The following is an 18,458-nucleotide window of genomic DNA, read 5'->3' as shown; positions in this document are numbered from 1 at the left end:
TGAGAAATGTGAGCCCTTTTATCTTTTCTCTTGAAAAATTGTTTTCCATTAAAAAAGTATGAGTCGATACTTGTTATTTTCAAAATGGATTTGTCCAAATGGAGAATGAGATTCACATAACGTAAATTGAGGGATAGAACTCTGATAAAAGAAGACAATAAAAAAATGCAGTCAAACTGGTTTACTAAAACCCACGAAATGTGATGAATATAGCTTAAATACTGGTTCTGTCTGCATGTTATAACATATTTGAGCTCCCACACTTGTGAGTTGCAGTCATCTTTCGGCGACACCACACTTAACTTAGAAAACTTTACCAATTTTGGCTTGAGAATCTACCGTGGTATATGTGATGCGATTCAAAATTTAATTCCGCATTCTAACTTGGTTCGCACAAGCGAGCTATCCTCCTCGCATATGCAATGGGTACCATACTTGGTTACTTTTCCATTCTAATTAGTTTTTACTTAATCTAATCTCTCCCACACTAATTCCCAATAATTAGAACAACTGAAGCACAAATAAAATCCATATACACAATAACCATAGACAGTGAGTGAGATGGATAACTCAACTGAGTGAACTAGTTGGGTTAAGGGTTAAAAGAATTGAAGGTCTAGGGCAAAAAACTACCATAGACACATATACACGTAATTATAAACACAAACAAGAATTGATTTGTTAAATAATAATGCTTCCAAAAAACTATGTGTTCATCCAATCCAGTTGATCTTGTCCACGTAAAAACTCAAATATTTCACTCTAGCTTATGAAAGGATGGTGTCCTAAATCCTTGACCATGTTTAACAACAGCTTCAAACATCCTTTTATATTCTCTTATTGATCACATTAAGTTAATAATATTGTAAAAAAACATAAAAATCGAGTTACATACCAACTTTGTTATTAACAAGTTAACTCAAATATTTAGTTAGATTAGAATAACTTGAATAATTGAAACAAGATCTAACCACCTACTTTTCACAAGTGAAATTCAAGTTTTATGTGATCAGTTGAAGAAACTGAATCAGTATGAGTCTAATGTAATCTTGGAAATATAGAAATAAAAAAGGAAAAGGGACATATCCAAGAGAATAATTTCTTGTGGTGGTAGTGTTGGTCCTCAAAGGCGGCTGCTATTATTTTATTTTTTCTGATTTTTTTATTTTTTTATTTTTTGGTAAAGTTTTTCTGATTTTTTTAAATAGTAGGTAACTATGAAAACAAATCTACATTTTGATTCCTAAGTTTGTAGTACTTAATCAGTAAACAATCTAAGGAGCTTTGACCGAACAAGAACAAATAGGTTTTTTCAGGATGGGTTTTTAGTTTAATCGATTTTGTTTGATCCGCTTACACACCTAAACACATGTTCCATCCATAACTCATTCAATGTGAGATTTTTAACACCATATGTAATATGTTCCGCACCAGTTACATACAAGACTGAACATCTAGAGCATAACTTCAATGGTTCGATAACAGTAACTTGATAGAAGGTGGTCAAACAAATATTGAGGTGAAATTTTTTTTCTTTAAATTTTTTTTTTCTCAATAAACCTATAAATAGAGTAGTATTCCCTCCATTTCAAAATGAATATCACTTTGCTTATAAAAAAAAAAATAATAATAATATCACTTTCCTAAAAAAATGTTTCAAAATGAATGTCATTTACACATTTCAAGGTCAAATTATTATTTTACTACATAACATTTTGCAAATTCATACAATTTTGAGATCAAAATACTAATTTACAAAAGTTACATTTTTCTTTTGTAATTATTTCATAGACAAGGACGTACAATTATTCAAATATTCATCATTGACTTGACTAAAAGCCCAAGTTAATTATAAGGTCTTCTCTTTACTGTATATTTAACTTGGACTTATCTTGAAAAAACAAAGACTTCACTGCAGAATAAATTTGGCAATTTTTGAGCACACTCAATATTACCTTGCAGCTTGGAAAATTTCTGGTAATCAAATTTATAGCTTCTTTAATGTACTCTTACTTCTTTTCTTCTTTGTCTTAATTGGTCCCTTCTTTTATTTAATTACAAACTTTTTTTTTTCCAAGTCTTCTTTCTAATTTATAGTTTCGTTTTGCTGTTAAAAGATGTTTATAATGTCTGATTATATGGTTTTCTTGTTATGTATTCATATATCTTGAATTATAGATTAAAAATCTATAGACAAAATGATTTCCAAATATAGTAGGATAAAAAAAAATTGGATCTTGAAAGCAGAGGAAAAAAAAGAAACTTCTTAAAACACTGCAACCACATCATGCTGATTTTATCCCTATTTAGTAGGAACTTGTGTTTTTCTTTTTTTTTAACATCTGTTGGAACTTGTGTTATGATTGGTTGATTACATGTTTCTATTTATTTTATTTTATTTTACTTTTAATTATAGTAATGCCAAGCAGTAAAGAAAATGTTATATTAATTTTTTTTATAAGATATATTTTTACATTTGAAAATTGAAAATATCAGTATTGAAAATTTTTATTTTAATTAAAAGTGAAATAAGAAAATAATAAATATTTTTTCAGACAATCAATTGTGTGGTTCTTTCTTACCTAATAAAATCTATATTTCATTTCATAGATGTGTGAAAATATTGGTCCAAGTCATCACAAGATACTTTTTTAATGTATCTATTTTTCAAAAGTATGTGATGGAATATTTATATGGCTCTAGTTGGTCTGAGTCAGAATATTCCATGAGGATAATTGAGTCATAGCATAGCTTTTGGTGAACTAATATTTTTTTATTACAAATGAAGGTCATAAATAATTAATAATCAAAGGACTGGAGTGGACAAATTTCGGCCGATACTCGAGGCAGTGGAGATTTAAAATGATGTCTGTGTAAGTATATATCCAAATATAAAAATTACCTAATATAGTACTACTACTTTTTTTTTTTTTTGACTACTACTACTTAGAATTAACTTTTAAGTCATTTTAATCTTTTACTCGTCCGCCATTTAATATAAGTCCCCTTTGTAACTTTTTACGCTTATTACCAAAAGTTTGTAGTGTAATAAATGTATATTTTTTGAATATTACAATTATTATATTGTGCTTTGTAAAAAGATGTACTTGTAGTTAACCTTACGTATTTCAATATAAAGTAGGGTTATGTTTGGAAAGTTAATAATAAATGTGTCTAAAAAATTGAAAAGGAGCTTATATTTAAGAACAAATTTTTTCTTTAAAAGAGTGTTTATAATTAAGGATACATCACTGATGAATATTCTACTTCTTTTAACTACTTTTATCTTATTTTATCCAAATATTTTCCTCAATGTTTCTTTTTACTTTTATAATCGATAGAAATTTGGGTATCTATTGAAATTGTTGGGTATTTAGGTGAAATAATAGGAGAAAATAATAAGAATAATAAAATATTATTGATAATTATGTCAATGACCTAATTATATTATTTACATAATAAAATAGTATGACTACCTTGGTTTTTGTAATCAAATGAATGTATTTAAATCTAAACTAAATCCCTTAATTATAGGGCTAAGAATAAACAAACCTAATCATAGAGATATTTTATCGACAAATAATAATTATAATAATATAATTAAGTGCAGAAAATGTTTTCAACCCTCTTCCTGAAGTGTTAATTCAAAACCCAACCACAAATAAACTTGCCTCCAAACTTCCATAACTTTGTAACAACAAAAGAAAAGATGATTACAATCCTCCACATCTTGGAAACAAAATACACATGGTAAATCATGTGGATTAGACAAAATACCTTTAGATGCTAAGACCATTCTAGTTGGCAATTTCTCAAGAAACAGACGCCATCAAAACACTCCCACCTTAGATGGAATATCGTTCTTCCACAGTTTGTGTAATGCAGCCAATAAATCTGGTTCGATAAAATTTGACTCTAGGCGGGATTGTAGAAAAATGTAAACAGACTTTACGGTGAACAAACCTGTCATATCTGAATTCCATCGCCAACGATCTTCGATATCCGAGTGTAGTGCCAATCCAAATAAAAGTTGCTCTAAATCTGCCTTTTCTACTAACTCAGCGTGCGACAAAGAAGACAACCACTCTCTGCTCCAATTCAATTCATAACTGCCCGGCTGAATTAAGTCTGAAACCGCACTATTTTTTTGGGCAGCTATCTCGAATAAATTAGGAAATAAATCCCTTATCCGAACCATTTCTCCTTCCAAAAAGTAATTGAATTGCCATTACCCAACACGCTACTAACTTGTGAAGGGAACCAACCCCCCCCCCCCCCCCCCCCCCCCCCCCCCGCGCGAACATGCTATTACTATTACTAGCATACAATACACCATATTGTGCGTTTACACCAACAGGACTTGGATCAACTCCGGCTACAACACTGTAACTATATATTACTCCCTCGGTTATTTTTTAAGTAGAACTATTTTGTTCATATTTAAGTGTCGTTTTGATACTTTAAAGTACAACTTGTCAATTATAACCTTATTTTTTCAATAACTCCACTTCACATTTTCCATAAATTTAATGTAGAGAAGAAGGGTGTATGCTAAATTTATTTGGAATGGGAAAGTAAATGATAGATTAAATAAGGGTAGAATTGGAAAAATAATACAATAATCCACTAGCTTGGTTTAACTGAGGGAGTAAAACATAAAGAAGTGATGATTTGACACTTAAAAAAGAACGGAGGGAGTAAAACATAAAGAACTGATGATGTGACTGAAAATATGATGAGAGTTTTTATAAATACATACATAAAAAGATAGCAGAGAACATGAGGGAATAGAACAACAGATAATTCAAATCTACAGAGAATGCAAGGGTTCTTCTAATCGTTGGTAGAGCCAAGGCCCAACAAGCCTGGACAGTTGCCCGAGCTCTAGCAAAAATTTTTGGTAATTTTAAGGGATAATTTAGTGCAAAATTGAGATTTTTTTTTTTCAAAACTGAGATTTTTAGGAGTTAGTTTAGCTCACATATGAAATTTTATCTAAGACTCTAATTTTTTTGGCTCTGCTACTATTGCCTGGTCTAGGTGGTTGTCATTTTCTTGATATATATTATTTGTTTCTTTTGCAGAGAAATGACTATAGAAGTCCCCAACTCTAGCCAACAACAATTGCATAGAGTTGCTTCAGCTCAGTTTAGAAGGCCTCTCCTCCATTTAGTTTCCACTAGTAAGCTTTTTTCCCTATCTCAATATCCAAAAGATCTATGTAAGAGGTTTTCTTGACAGTTAAGAGAATTCCTACATCGGATGCGAGATGACCTAAATGTGTTTATAACTGAGGGCAATCCTCACTATACAAGTCGGTTTTGTAGGGTTGAGTTAGGCCCAACTCCCAATTCTAAGAATGACATCTTGAGAATTTATATGAAATGCTTCAATTGTATAAATACTAAAGTGAATTCCCTCAATCAATTTTTTGTTGCAGAAGAACACAAAAAGAGATACCTAACTCAATGTGTGCCCCTTCACAAAGCAGCACTAAAAGGTGATTGGAAAGAAGGTAGAAAAATAATAGAACAAGATCCAGAATTGTTGTACTCTGCCATAACATCTGGGTGGGGAACAGTACTCCATATTGCAGCAGGATCAAATCATGTTCACTTTGTGGATGAGTTGGTAAAACTAATGGACGGTGATGCTTTGGAATTGCAAGATAACAAGGGAAACACGGCTTTTTGCTTTGCTGCAGCAGGTGGAAATGTTCAAATTGCTGAAATAATGTACGAAAAGAATGCATTATTGCCATCAATTAGAGGTGGAGTAGGTGTCACTCCTCTTTACTTGGCTGCATTACAAGGAAAAAGTGAAATGGCATTGTATTTGTTTACTAAATCTAGAGAAATACTTGAGGAAAATGATTGGAGTATGGTTTTTCTCATTTGTATAAACTCAGGACTCTATGGTAAGTGTATATCACTCTTCTTCCTTTCTTTTTTTATTTATAGACAAACTGAAATATACCACTTAAAACTGACATATACGCACAATTGCAAGTTCCCAGGTTCAAACTAGGGTGAGTATGTAGGGGTGGGCAAAAAAAAAAAAAAAACTAAACCGAACTGCAGAACTAAGCCGAACCAAACAAAAAAAAACTGAACTATAACTAACAGTTTTAAAACTAAAATGAAACAGTTTGGTTCGGTTCATGATTATCAGTTTGGTTCGGTTCGGTTCTCTTAATGGTTCAATTTTTTTAGTCAAAAGTTAGTTATTGTTTGGTTCAGAACCATAAAACCAAACCATTTTAACAGTTCGGTTCGGTTTAAAAGACAAACGGTTCAGTTCGGTACGGTTATTATGAATTTTGAAAACAGTTTGGTTCAGTTTGGTTCGGTTTTTAAGAAAAACCGAACCATGCCCACTCCTATGAGTATGTACAACCTAATAATATTGATGTTGTCAGTTGACAAAATTTCAATTTTAATTCTTGAAAATATAAAATTTGTGCACTTTTTGTATACCAAATTTAATGACCAAAAATGACTAATATGGATGAGCATTTTCAATTTTATGTTCATTAGGTTTTTTTTTTTTTTTTTTTTTTTATCTATTTGGTAAATCTTGAAGGTAGGAAATGGTATAACATGGATTTTAGTATTTTGAATTAGGTCTAACTCAACCTTAAAAAATTAATTTGTTTGTATGTTGCAGATTTAGCCCTAGAAATGTTAAATGAGAAAGAAACACTAGCTTTCACTCGTGGTGGAGATTCCAATGAGACGGGCTTACACCTTTTGGCTCGAAAATATTTAGCATGTGATTGTCAAAGTCTTGGACATCGCAAAAACCTCTTACACTTATGTAAGTACATATATACTCACTATTTTCAATTCAGTTTTACTCCCTTCGTCCTTTTTATAAGAAATGGTTCACTTTTTAGATTTATTAAACAACTGAGTATCTTGTCTATAATATATATATATATATATATAGGGTAAATGATCATTTACCCCCTGCAAAATAAGCAAATTTTTGTTTACCCCCCTATGCAGATTTTTTTTCTGTTTACCCCCCTGCAAAAAATAGATTCCCTCATTTTGCCCCCTGGGTGTACAGCAGGACATGTGACTGTGCAAATCTGCTGACGTGGCTTGTACACGTGGAAAAAATCATTTATATTTATTTTTTAAATTCCCTGTCACATAATATATATTATTTTTTTAAAAAAATTCCTACAAAAAAAAAAAACGAATTTTTTTCCCTAAATTAAAAATAAAATTTCCTACAAATAATTTTTTTTCTACAAAATAAAAAAAAAGATTTCGTACAAAAATAACTTTTTTTGCCTAAATAAAAAATTAAATTTTCTTATTTTGTCCTCAAAATAAAGAATTTAATGATTTATTTTCAAATATCTTTTAATTAAAAAAAATAGAATCTTTATTTTTGTTTGCATAATTTAGTGTTGCAGATATAGTGCAAGCTAAGGTTGCTGCACAATTTAATATCACATAAGAATTGAAACATAATTTTGCTTTATTTTTTTTGCTGCATAATTTAATATCACATATAATTTTGGTAGAAGAGGAAAACACAAATAAAACTTCTTCTTTTTTTTTTTTTAATTCAAAGAGATTAACAAAAAAAATAAAGTTTTGTTTTTAAAAATTAAAGATTTTTTTTTTTTAATTCAAAGAGATTTGAAAATAAATCTTTAAAATATTTAATTTGGAAATAAACTTTATTTCGGAGTAAATCTTTATTTTGGGAGTAAAATAAGAAAATTCGTTTTTTTTTTATTTTGGGAGGATTTTTTTTTTAAAATTCGTTTGTAGGAAAAAAATTATTTGTAGGAATTTTTTTTTAATTTTGGGAAAAGAAAATAAGAAAATTGGTTTTTTTATTTTGTAGGAAATTTTTTTTAACTTTTTTATAAAAAAAAAATATCTGACGTGGAATTTTTTTAAAAAATATAAATGATTTTTTCCATGTGTACAAGCCACGTCAGCAGATTTGCACAGTCACATGACCTGCTGTACAGCCAGGGGGCAAAATGAGAGAATTTATTTTTTGCAGGGGGTAAACAGAAAAAAAATATGCACAGGGGGTAAACGAAAATTTGCTTATTTTGCAGGGGGGTAAATGATCATTTACCCATATATATATATACAGGGACAGATCTAGAAATCAATGAGACGGGGGGCCGAATAGACCGTTTTTTTTTTTAATAACAAACAATACATATAAAATAAAATCACTATAGTTTTTCTTACAAACATTGTAGCACCTAAAACAAAATAAAATTTTGTGATAAAATAAAGGAAAATGCTAACATGTTAATATAAAGGAATGAATAAAGTTGTATATTGCATTTCTTTTGAGAGTTTACAAGAGGTGTATATATACACAAGTATAGTAACCTAATTGGAGTAAATTAAGGAACAAATATCTCCAACAACTGAGGTGATTGACTCTATAGACTTTATACAAATCCAAAATAATAATGATAATAATTAAATACTAATTATGATTGATATCCTCCCGCAAGTTGGGCGACCTGGAAGAAAGATGCAACTTGGATAGTAGAAACTCGAACCGAGGGCGAAGCAGAGGCTTGGTGAGAATGTCAGCAAGCTGGTCGTTGGTAGAGACGAAGGAAACACGAAAACGGCCACGTTGAACGTTTTCACGGACAAAGTGATAAGCTAAGGCTATGTGCTTCATTCTGGAGTGGAAGACAGGATTAGCACTCAGATGTGTAGCACCAAGATTGTCGCAGTAGATGACAGGACCAGCTGTAGGAGTGTGACCAAGTTCAGTGAACAAAGAGAGTACCCAAAGGAGTTCACTGGCCGTGTCGGCCAAGGCTTTATACTCAGCTTCAGTGGATGATCGAGCAACCGAGCGTTGCTTGCGGGAACTCCAAGAGATGGGGGTGTCGCCAAGATAGAGCAGGTAACCAGTGGTAGAGATATAATCATCTTTGTCACCCGCCCAGTCCGCATCTGAGTATGCATGAAAGGTCAGGGGAGCAGTCGCGGAGATGAAAATGCCTTTGTCGCAAGAGCCGGCCAGATAGCGAAGTAGGCGCTTGAGAGCCAACCAGTGCATGGTGCTCGGGTTTTGCATGAACTGAGCAAGTTTGTTGGTCGCGAAGGCAATGTCTGGTCGAGTAAGACTCAAGTATTGGAGACTTCCAACTAGTGCTCGGTATTCAGTCGGGGAGGGCAAGGGATCACCAGAGTTTTTGAGCAGCGGAGGAGTTGCAGTTATTGGAGTGGATGCTGGTTTAGCTTCTGTCATGCCCGACTTTTGAAGGAGATCAGTGATGTATTTCCGTTGTGAAAGAAACATGCCCGCAGCGGAAGGAATGACTTCAACACCCAGGAAATAATTGAGATAGCCAAGATCTTTCAATGAGAAACGGGCAGCAAGTGTAGCAATGAGACGAGACAATTCTGTCGAGGAGCTCCCCGTAACAATGATGTCGTCGACATAGACGAGCAAGTATAGTGTCGCGCGTGGTGTCCGCTGAATGAACAAAGAAGCATCAGCGGTGGAGTTGACGAAGCCAATGGAGAGCAGGAATACACGAAGTTCCATATACCAAGCGCGAGGAGCTTGCTTTAACCCGTAGAGCGCCTTCTTTAGGCGACAAACATGATCAGGAAAGCTTTTGTTAACAAAGCCAGGTGGTTGAGCCATGTAGACCTCCTCGTTGAGCGTCCCTTGAAGAAAGGCATTGTTAACATCAAGCTGGCAGACGGACCATCCTTGTCGAACTGCCAAGGCGAGGATGATCCGAATTGTCACTGGTTTGACGACGGGGCTAAATGTTTCTGTGTAGTCACAACCAGGGCGTTGATGGAAACCTTTAGCGACCAATCGAGCCTTGTACCTATCAATGGACCCATATGGATTTCTCTTGATGCGAAAGACCCACTTACAACCAACCAAATTCTGAGCAGAGGAACGACCAACGAGTTCCCAGGTGTTGTTGCGATGTAGGGCATCAAATTCAGCCAACATGGCGGAACGCCAGTCCGGATCACGAAGGGCTTGGGTAATAGTACCAGGTTCCATCGGGGATGAGGGACGGACATGGAGGTTGAGTTTGTGGATGGGTTTGACGATGTTGTTTTTGGACCGGGTGATGATCCCACCGCCATGAGGTTCAGTGGTCGTTGTGGGGGGAGAGGTCGTTTGTGGTTGTGGGAGCAATGTTGGCTGTATGGAGGAAGGGGGGTCATTACTGGTCATTTCATTGCTCGTTGTATTTGAGGACGAGGATTGGGATGTGGTCGGGGAGGAAATGCCAGACGGGAAGGGAGGCTCAACAAGTGAGGTATCCGGGGATGTGGGGTTGGTGCTCGCAGTAGGTGGAGCGATGGTCGGCAAGACGGGCAGTTGGAGTGGACCAGTCTGTGAGGTCGTGGACGTGGTCGGTTGGGCCACCAGTGAACGGAAAGGGAATTCAGTTTCGACGAACTTAACATGGCGAGAGGTGTAAATCCGTCCAGTTGAAGGATCGAGGCATAGATATGCATGTTGATCAGCTGAGTAACCTACAAAAACACACATAGTAGACTTTGGAGCAAGTTTATGGTTAGCATAAGGTTTAATCCAGGGAAAACACAGACATCCAAAACATTTTAATTTATGATAATCCGGACTAATGCGGAGGAGTTGAGAGTAAGGTGATTGGTGCCCGAGGATTGGGGTAGGGAGACGGTTAATGAGGTAGGCTGCAGTGGTCATGGCGTGAGGCCAGTAGGTGAGAGGAAGGCCAGCGTGGTGAAGAAGGGAGAGACCGGTTTCGGCAATGTGCCGATTCCGCCGTTCAGAGATGCCATTGTGTTCGGGTGTATGAGGGGGAGTGGTGTGGTGACTTATGCCATGAGTACTTAGAAAGGAACGAAGACCAATGTATTCGCCACCATTGTCAGTGTATAGGACTTTTATTTTGTGTTGGTAGAAGTTTTCAACTAGTGTTTTAAATTTGGGAAAAATAGATTGCACATCAGATTTTAGTTTCATGGGATATAGCCATATATAGCGAGTATAATGATCAACAAACAAACAATAGTAACGAAGACCATCAATAGATAAAACAGGGGAAGTCCATACATCAGAAAAAATTATTTCTAATGGATAAGTAGATGTAAGAGTAGATTCATGAAAAGGAAGTTTATGACTTTTATTAATTTGGCATGAATTACAATCTAATTGCGGAAATTTATTTGAACCTAAAGAAAAATGCTGCTGAATAAACTTAAAGATGGAAGTTGAAGGGTGTCCAAGCTTGTGATGCCAGGAAGCAGAGGATTCCACTTGGACGGTGTGGGCGGAAGGTGAGGTCGTGGGCAACAGATAAAGTCCATTCACACATGAGCCTTTATGGGTTGTTTGGCGTGTCTGCAAGTCCATGATATAAAAAGAGTTTGGTAAGAAAACAACGGCAGAGTTAGTTTGTTTGGTGAGTTGAGAGACAGAAATGATTTGTTGTTTCATGGAGGGAACATAAAGAGCATTAGACAAGGATAAATCATTAATTAAAAGTGTTCCAGAGTGAGAGATGTTTAAACCTGAACCATTCCCCATGAAGAGGGAGTCGGGGCCAGTGTATGGATGGTGAAGTGCCAAATTTGTAAGGTCGTTGGTCACATGATGTGTTGCTCCACTGTCGAGCAGAAAACCAGGCGAGGATGTGCCAGCAGTAGCGGTGTGGGCCTGGGCCTGGCCAGTGGTGCTCGGAGAAGAACGAGGAGGTGCGGGGACACTGGGGTGTTGGGTCCGAAAGAGTTGGCAGTTAGCGAGGACGTGTCCCTTGGTGTTGCACCATTGACATCGACCAAGGAATGGTTTGCGATCACCTAGGCGTTGGTTGGTCGGTGCAGGTGCTTGACTTGGTCGAGGCTTGTTGTTGGTCGACCGTGCTTGAGCGTGCAGCGCAGTAACAGGAGTAGGTGATTGGCGTTGAGCAGCAGCAAGAGAGAGTTCCTGGATGAGGAGCTTTTCGAGGAGATCATCAAAGGTGATTGGAGTGTCCCTTGCGTTGACCCCATCAATGACTGCTCGGTAACCGTCATCAAGGCCGCGCAAAACATGGTCGGTCATGTCCTCGACGGAGACAGCAGATCCGAGAGAGGCGAGGAGATCAGCAGTTTGCTTCAGAGAGTGCATGTAGGTCGTGATGGATTGAGTACCTTTCGAGGCCATCCGAAGACGTTCCTTGAGTTGTTTAAGGTGACTACGGGAGGCTTTGGCATAGGTGTTCTGGAGAAGCTCCCAGAGGTCGTGCGAGGTCTTCGTCTGGGACACCAAGGAGGCCACCTCGTCGAAAGAGTGGTGAGGATGGCACCATAGATGAGACGATCCTGGCGACGCCATGTTTGAAAAGCAGGGTTTGGTGATGTTACCGGAGGCGTTGCGGTGGTGGTGATCGTTGCTGTCGGCGCAGGGAACGATCCATCAGTGTATTTGAGTAGATCAAAACCATCAAGGAAGGCTTTTACCTGAAGTTTCCAATTGAGGTAATTGGTAGGGAGAAGCTTGGTGACACCGCTGAGGGTGATACACGCAAAGGGTTTGGAGGGTTCATAGGGGTTAGCTATGGAGCGAGAGCCATCGGAAGTCATGGGAGGCAAAGGGTTACGGCAAACAGAGAAAAAACGGCGTTTTCTGGTTTTCACAGGGTAGGGCTGGAACGTTACCAACTGATACCATATAAAGGAATGAATAAAGTTGTATATTGCATTTCTTTTGAGAGTTTACAAGAGGTGTATATATACACAAGTATAGTAACCTAATTGGAGTAAATTAAGGAACAAATATCTCCAACAACTGAGGTGATTGACTCTATAGACTTTATACAAATCCAAAATAATAATGATAATAATTAAATACTAATTATGATTGATAGTTAAAAGTCGGATATGGTAATTTTGACTAAAAAATCGTGTAATCAATTTCTTAAAATTTTAAAAAAAAGCTCTTATCAATACAAAATTTCTATCTTTAAATTCATTATTATTAGCAAAACTCTAAAATAGAATAGACAAACATATAATATTAGATTAGATATTGTATAAAAAGAAGTAGCTAAGAAATAGGATGTGTCATTAGCAACCCATAAACATTAAATGATCATCTATTTAAACCAGTAGTACACAAAAAGACAACAACTATACATACATATGCCCAACTTAACAACTTATAGATTATAATATACATATATACATAACATAGTATACATATTTAGGGAGGGGTTGGAGCCCCTGCTCGCCCCCCCTCCAGTCCGTCCCTATATATATATATATATATATATATATATATATATATATATATATATATATATATATATATATATATATCAGGTCCATCAATTATTCAATGAACATAAAATAAAATAAAATTGAGAGAAAGTGCTTTGTTTTTATTAGAATTGTGAACACCGATTACAAGAGTTGGAAAAGAGAAAAATATATAGAGAGCAATTTGCAACAGCTCTGCACAATTACAGCTTGATGAATCCTAAAAAATAGAAAAGTTTCCTTTATTTGTGGAGATAAAAATACTGGTTAGTTGACTAATTTCAATTTGCTGCAGTATTGCGTTTCCTTTTCTGTACAACAAGTATCATAACTGCTGCATACTGCCAATAAAAATGTATACGGTTTATTACAAAAATGACGGGAGATAGTAATATATTTAGATAATTGATATACCATATTCTTAAAGAGATTATTTAGTTATATTGATCTCAAATTCGATTATAATATATATATATATATATATTGTATTTCAACATTTAGGTACGAGGGATGCTCCAATTCTTAAGCTTATTAGAAAAATGTGGGATAAGTATCTTTTCCTAGATGACATAGATATGAAGAAAATCATGAGCGAACCAGATCAAGTAACATTTATTGCAGCTGAAGTTGGAAATTTTGAGTTTCTATCCTTGGTTACGAGTACTTATCCTGATTTGATATGGGAACTTAATAACGAGGGTCAAAGCATAATCTACATTGCTATTTTGCACAGACATGCTAATATCTTCAATTTGATACATGAAATTGGCGCATTCAAAGATTTCATAACTTCTTTTGTGGATATTAACAACAATAATTTCTTGCATTCTGTTGCAAAATTAGCACCCCCGGATCGACTCAATATAGTTTCTGGAGCTGCTCTTCAAATGATGCTCGAGTTGTCATGGTTTGAGGTATATATAATACCTATAGTTTCTATAATTTATTCCCCTAATTCATATAGTATACTTTACATATTTTTTTTTGTTTTTCTAGTCTTCTTGAATGCCCCGAAATCGGGTTGCCTATTGACAACATTTTCACTCATTCAGGTCATCCGTTAGCATCTGATATTGATCAAATAGCTACCAATGTTTTGATCATGATCGAACAGTTCATATTTAAAATCGGATGGTAATGGATGACCTCAATGGCTTTCAATGTCCTGAATGCGTAACTGCATCAAAATAATGTCTTTAAATTTGGACAGGTCATATCTTGATCCCTCTCCGACACCATGTATTTTTTGTTTCTAGTAGCCTAGTGGCTAAACTCACACTAGCTATAAGTGTAGAGAAGTGGAGAATTTGGAGTTCGAACCCCGACCCCTCCAATATAATATCACTAGTAGTTACCAACTAACTACACTGATGAGCCTTTCTCTCCAACGCAATGTCTTACTATGCTTAATTAATGGACCCGGAACTTGTGCAGTCGGTGACTGCATGCAGTCATGTAGTCATGCGTTTTTAACTATTTGATTTCGATCAGATGGTCGTGACTGCACAACCCGCATGCAGTTACTGACTGCACAGAACCTGGTCCATGCTTAAGCATAGTTTGCAAATAATAGTAGGTTTAATAAATTTATATTAATTTTGCAGGAGGTGAAAAAGGTAATACCATCATCATTAATAGAAGCAAAAAATTCTGAAGGCTTAACACCTCGTGAACTATTTACAAAAGAACATGAAGAATTACTTAAAAAAGGTGAATCATGGATGAAACAAACAGCAAATTCTTGTATGATTGTTTCAACTCTGATAGCAACAGGAGTATTTTCAGCCGCATTCAGCTTACCAGGTGGCAACAATGATAACACAGAATCTCCCAATTATTTGAACAAACGATCATTTCTCATATTTGCTTTATCAGATTCCATGGCACTCATCTCATCTTCAACTTCGATCCTAATTTTTCTTTCTATCCTTATCTCGCGATATGCTGAACAAGATTTTCTCAAGTCATTGCCATTGAAGTTGATCTCTGGATTAGTAGCATTGTTTGTCTCAATAATCAGCATGATGGTAGCATTTAGTAGTGCATTTTTCATAACATATTATCATGGTTTGAAATGGGTTCCTAACTTCATTTCTGCTCTTGCATTTTTACCAATACCATTGTTTATATATCTGCAGTTTTCTTTATGGTCTGATATAGTGTACTCTGCTTATATTTGTAGATTTTTATTTAAGCCAAGTAAACGTATGATTGTTTAGAATAATCAAGTTTGTGGTACACAATGAATTTTAATGATGTTATGCATGATTAATGTATTGTGCAAAATATTTGTTTTTAGATCCAAGGTGTTGTCTATTCTTTTGACAGCTATTTTTTGTCAAGAGACACAACAATATGAAATCGTAGTATTGTTTTTTCGTTTTTTCTGATTAACCCTCACATAAATTGAGGGTACATGACAACAATTTAATTCAGTCATATGTGTTCAAGTCAAACATAAATAATTATTGGTGTCTACTTCTCTACCCTCACATAAATTGAGGGTATATGCCCTATGCTGATATGGCGTCAATCAAATTCAGCCATATATGTGTCCAAGTCAAACATAAATAATTTTTTACCAAAAAGTAATTTGGACCACTTTAATTTTCAAAAAATTATATTTTAGGTTACTAAATTTCATTAATTATATTTTAGGTTACACATATTCTTATCATTTACTAAAAAATACTTTTCACAACTCCTATTCATCTTTTCTTTCGGATTCATCTTTTCTTTCTCCATAAGATCAAAAAAATTCGCCACCGCTTCACTTGTCGCCGCTGCTTCACCTGTAATCCTTGAAGATCACCACCTCCTTAGACTCCGGAATCACTTCTCCATCATCGACCTCTTCACAATTGTCTTTCAGAATTTTGTTTCGGCTACGTTTGTTTCAGAATCGGTTCTTCTAGGTAACATTGATTTTATTTTTTATTCTAAAAGACAATTGTGAAGAGGCCGATGATGAAGTGATTCCGGAGCCTAAGGAAGCGGCGATCTTCAAGGATCACAAGTGAAGCAACGACGACGACAAGCGACGCGGCGGCGAAAAAATTTGATCTTACGGAGAAAGAAAAGATGAATCCGTAAGAAAAGATAATAGGATTTGTGAAAAATGTTTTTTTAGTAAATGATAAGAATATGTGTAACCTAAAATATTATAATTAATGAAAAGTAGTAACCTAAAATATAATTATTTGAAAATTAAAGTAGTCAAAATTATTTTTTGGTAAAATATTATTTATGTTTGACTTGGACACATATGACTAAATTTAATTGGTGTCATGTCAGCATAGGGCACCTACCCTCAATTTTGTTAAGATTTGATAATTCATCTTGAATATTAGTTTGTTAGATGTTTGAATAAGAGTTAGTTACAACCAACTTGTTAGTTAAAAGTTTGTTAGTAACTAACTAGATTAGTTAGGGAATTGGTTTTCAAAAAAAAAAAAACTAGATTAGTTAGGGAATTGGTTAGGCCTTGGGTTAAGCTTGCTTGTTACACAAGCTTCCCTATAAATGCAATTAGTGCATTCATTTGTAATAAAATCTTTTGTGGCCCAATAAGAAAGAATAAAATTCTCTATTTTCCCTAAGTTTCATATTCAGTTCTTAATCAAAATCATCAAGAAAGGTTTTCATCTTGTATAACACAGTTTTTGCAAAACTGTGTGTGTGCTCAAGCTCAAGCCTGCGCGCCTATGAGCTTGCCTGCGTGCCTGTGCCTGCAATCCGTCCTCTGAAGCACTTCAGAGTAAGAGGCAACATAACCTCTGAAATTTGCATCCTCTGAACCAAGCAATCCTTGCTTCTGCTGCGCCAACAATTGGCATCAAGAGCCTGGTTCAATCACAGGAACAAGAGTGAATTGTGAAGGAATCAAGTGGAGAAACACAAAGTGAGCTGTGTAGATTGATTTCTTGAAGATTCAAGATGAACACCCAAGGTTTTGGTACAAACATTCTGATTCTTGATGGAAAGAATTGGGATAGATGGAGTGCAGTGATGAAGTCCTTATTTGGAGCACAAGAGTGTCTTGAGGTAGTGGTGAATGGATACGATGAGTTGGGAGCAAATCCAACTAATGATCAGAGAAACACATACAAAGAAAACAAGAAAAAAGACTGCAAGGCTTTATTCTATATCCAGCAGAATTGTGATGCACAGCATTTTGAAAAGACTTCAAAATCAACTAAGTCCAAAGAAGCTTGGGATATACTTGAAGGTTACCATGATGGTGGAACCAAGGTCATGAAGGTGAAATTGCAGGCCTTTAGGAGGCAATATGAGTCTATGGTGATGGAAGAGGATCAAAAAGTAAGTGATTTCTTCTCAAAACTTCTTGTACTTGTTCATCAAATGCAAAATTGTGGAGAGACTGTCACTGATGAAATGGTAGTAGAGAAAGTGCTCAGATCCTTAACTCCAAACTTTGATAATGTAGTAATAGCTATAGAGTATGTGAAAGATACAGCTACTATGAAAATTGAGGAATTACAAAGTGCTTTGGAAGCACATGAGATTAAAGTCCTCAGCAGAGGTTCAGAAAAGAAGATCAACAAGCCTTGCAAGCTCAAACCAACAAGAAAGAAGATAATGGCAAGAATTACAAAAAGAAAGGCAAAGATAAACCAAAGTGGCTTAAAGATCAGAGTTCAAAAACTGATGACAAAGCTGAATCCTCTAAAGGAGGAGGTTTTGCCAAAGGTAAAAACAAAAAGAAGAACTTTGATAAAAGCAAGGTGAAATGCTACAATTGTGAGAAGCTTGGCCACTTTGCAGATGAGTGTTGGTACAAGAAAGATCAACAAGAGGCTAATGTAGCAGAAGAAAGTGATGTCAAGTCAGTCTTGATGATGGCTACTATAGGAGATGAATGTGAGAAGAATGAAGAATGGTTTCTTGATTCAGGGTGTTCAAATCATGACACCACATAGAAAATGGTTAACCAATTTTGATGCAAGCAAAAGGTCTAGTATAAAGCTAGCAGATTGTAGAAAACTTGCTGCTGAAGGTATTGGTAACATAGTGATCAAAAGCAAGAAGGGAGGCAAAGTGATCATCTCTGAAGTGTTATATGTCCCTGGTATGAATTGCAATATACTCAATTTAGGTCAAATGGTGCAAAGAGGGTTCTCTATGAGCATGGAGGACAATGCACTGAAGCTGTTTGACAAAATGAAGAAC

The 18,458-nt window shown here is 35.4% G+C and overlaps 1 protein-coding gene across 3 annotated transcripts; it reads left to right on the top strand.

Moving 5' to 3' along the window:
* Nucleotides 1-1,815: 1,815 nt before the first annotated feature.
* On the top strand, nucleotides 1,816-15,566 carry LOC123884164. 3 transcript variants are annotated; one of them, XM_045933188.1, is made up of 7 exons: nucleotides 1,816-1,977; nucleotides 2,789-2,873; nucleotides 5,085-5,182; nucleotides 5,441-5,917; nucleotides 6,667-6,816; nucleotides 13,770-14,182; nucleotides 14,873-15,566. In XM_045933188.1, exons 2-7 carry the CDS (start codon nucleotides 2,863-2,865, stop codon nucleotides 15,485-15,487), a joined length of 1,764 nt encoding a protein of 587 aa, XP_045789144.1. In that variant the 5' UTR covers nucleotides 1,816-1,977; nucleotides 2,789-2,862; the 3' UTR covers nucleotides 15,488-15,566. The 3 variants fall into 3 exon arrangements, with proteins under 3 accessions (XP_045789144.1, XP_045789145.1, XP_045789146.1); XM_045933189.1 differs by having other exon boundaries at nucleotides 1,850-1,977; nucleotides 2,789-2,867; XM_045933190.1 differs by lacking the exon at nucleotides 2,789-2,873 and having other exon boundaries at nucleotides 1,875-1,977.
* Nucleotides 15,567-18,458: the final 2,892 nt, after the last annotated feature.

The sequence above is a fragment of the Trifolium pratense genome, linkage group LG5 (genome assembly GCF_020283565.1).
Source record: "Trifolium pratense cultivar HEN17-A07 linkage group LG5, ARS_RC_1.1, whole genome shotgun sequence".
NCBI lineage: Eukaryota > Viridiplantae > Streptophyta > Magnoliopsida > Fabales > Fabaceae > Trifolium > Trifolium pratense.
This window is presented reverse-complemented; position numbering and strand designations above follow the sequence as displayed.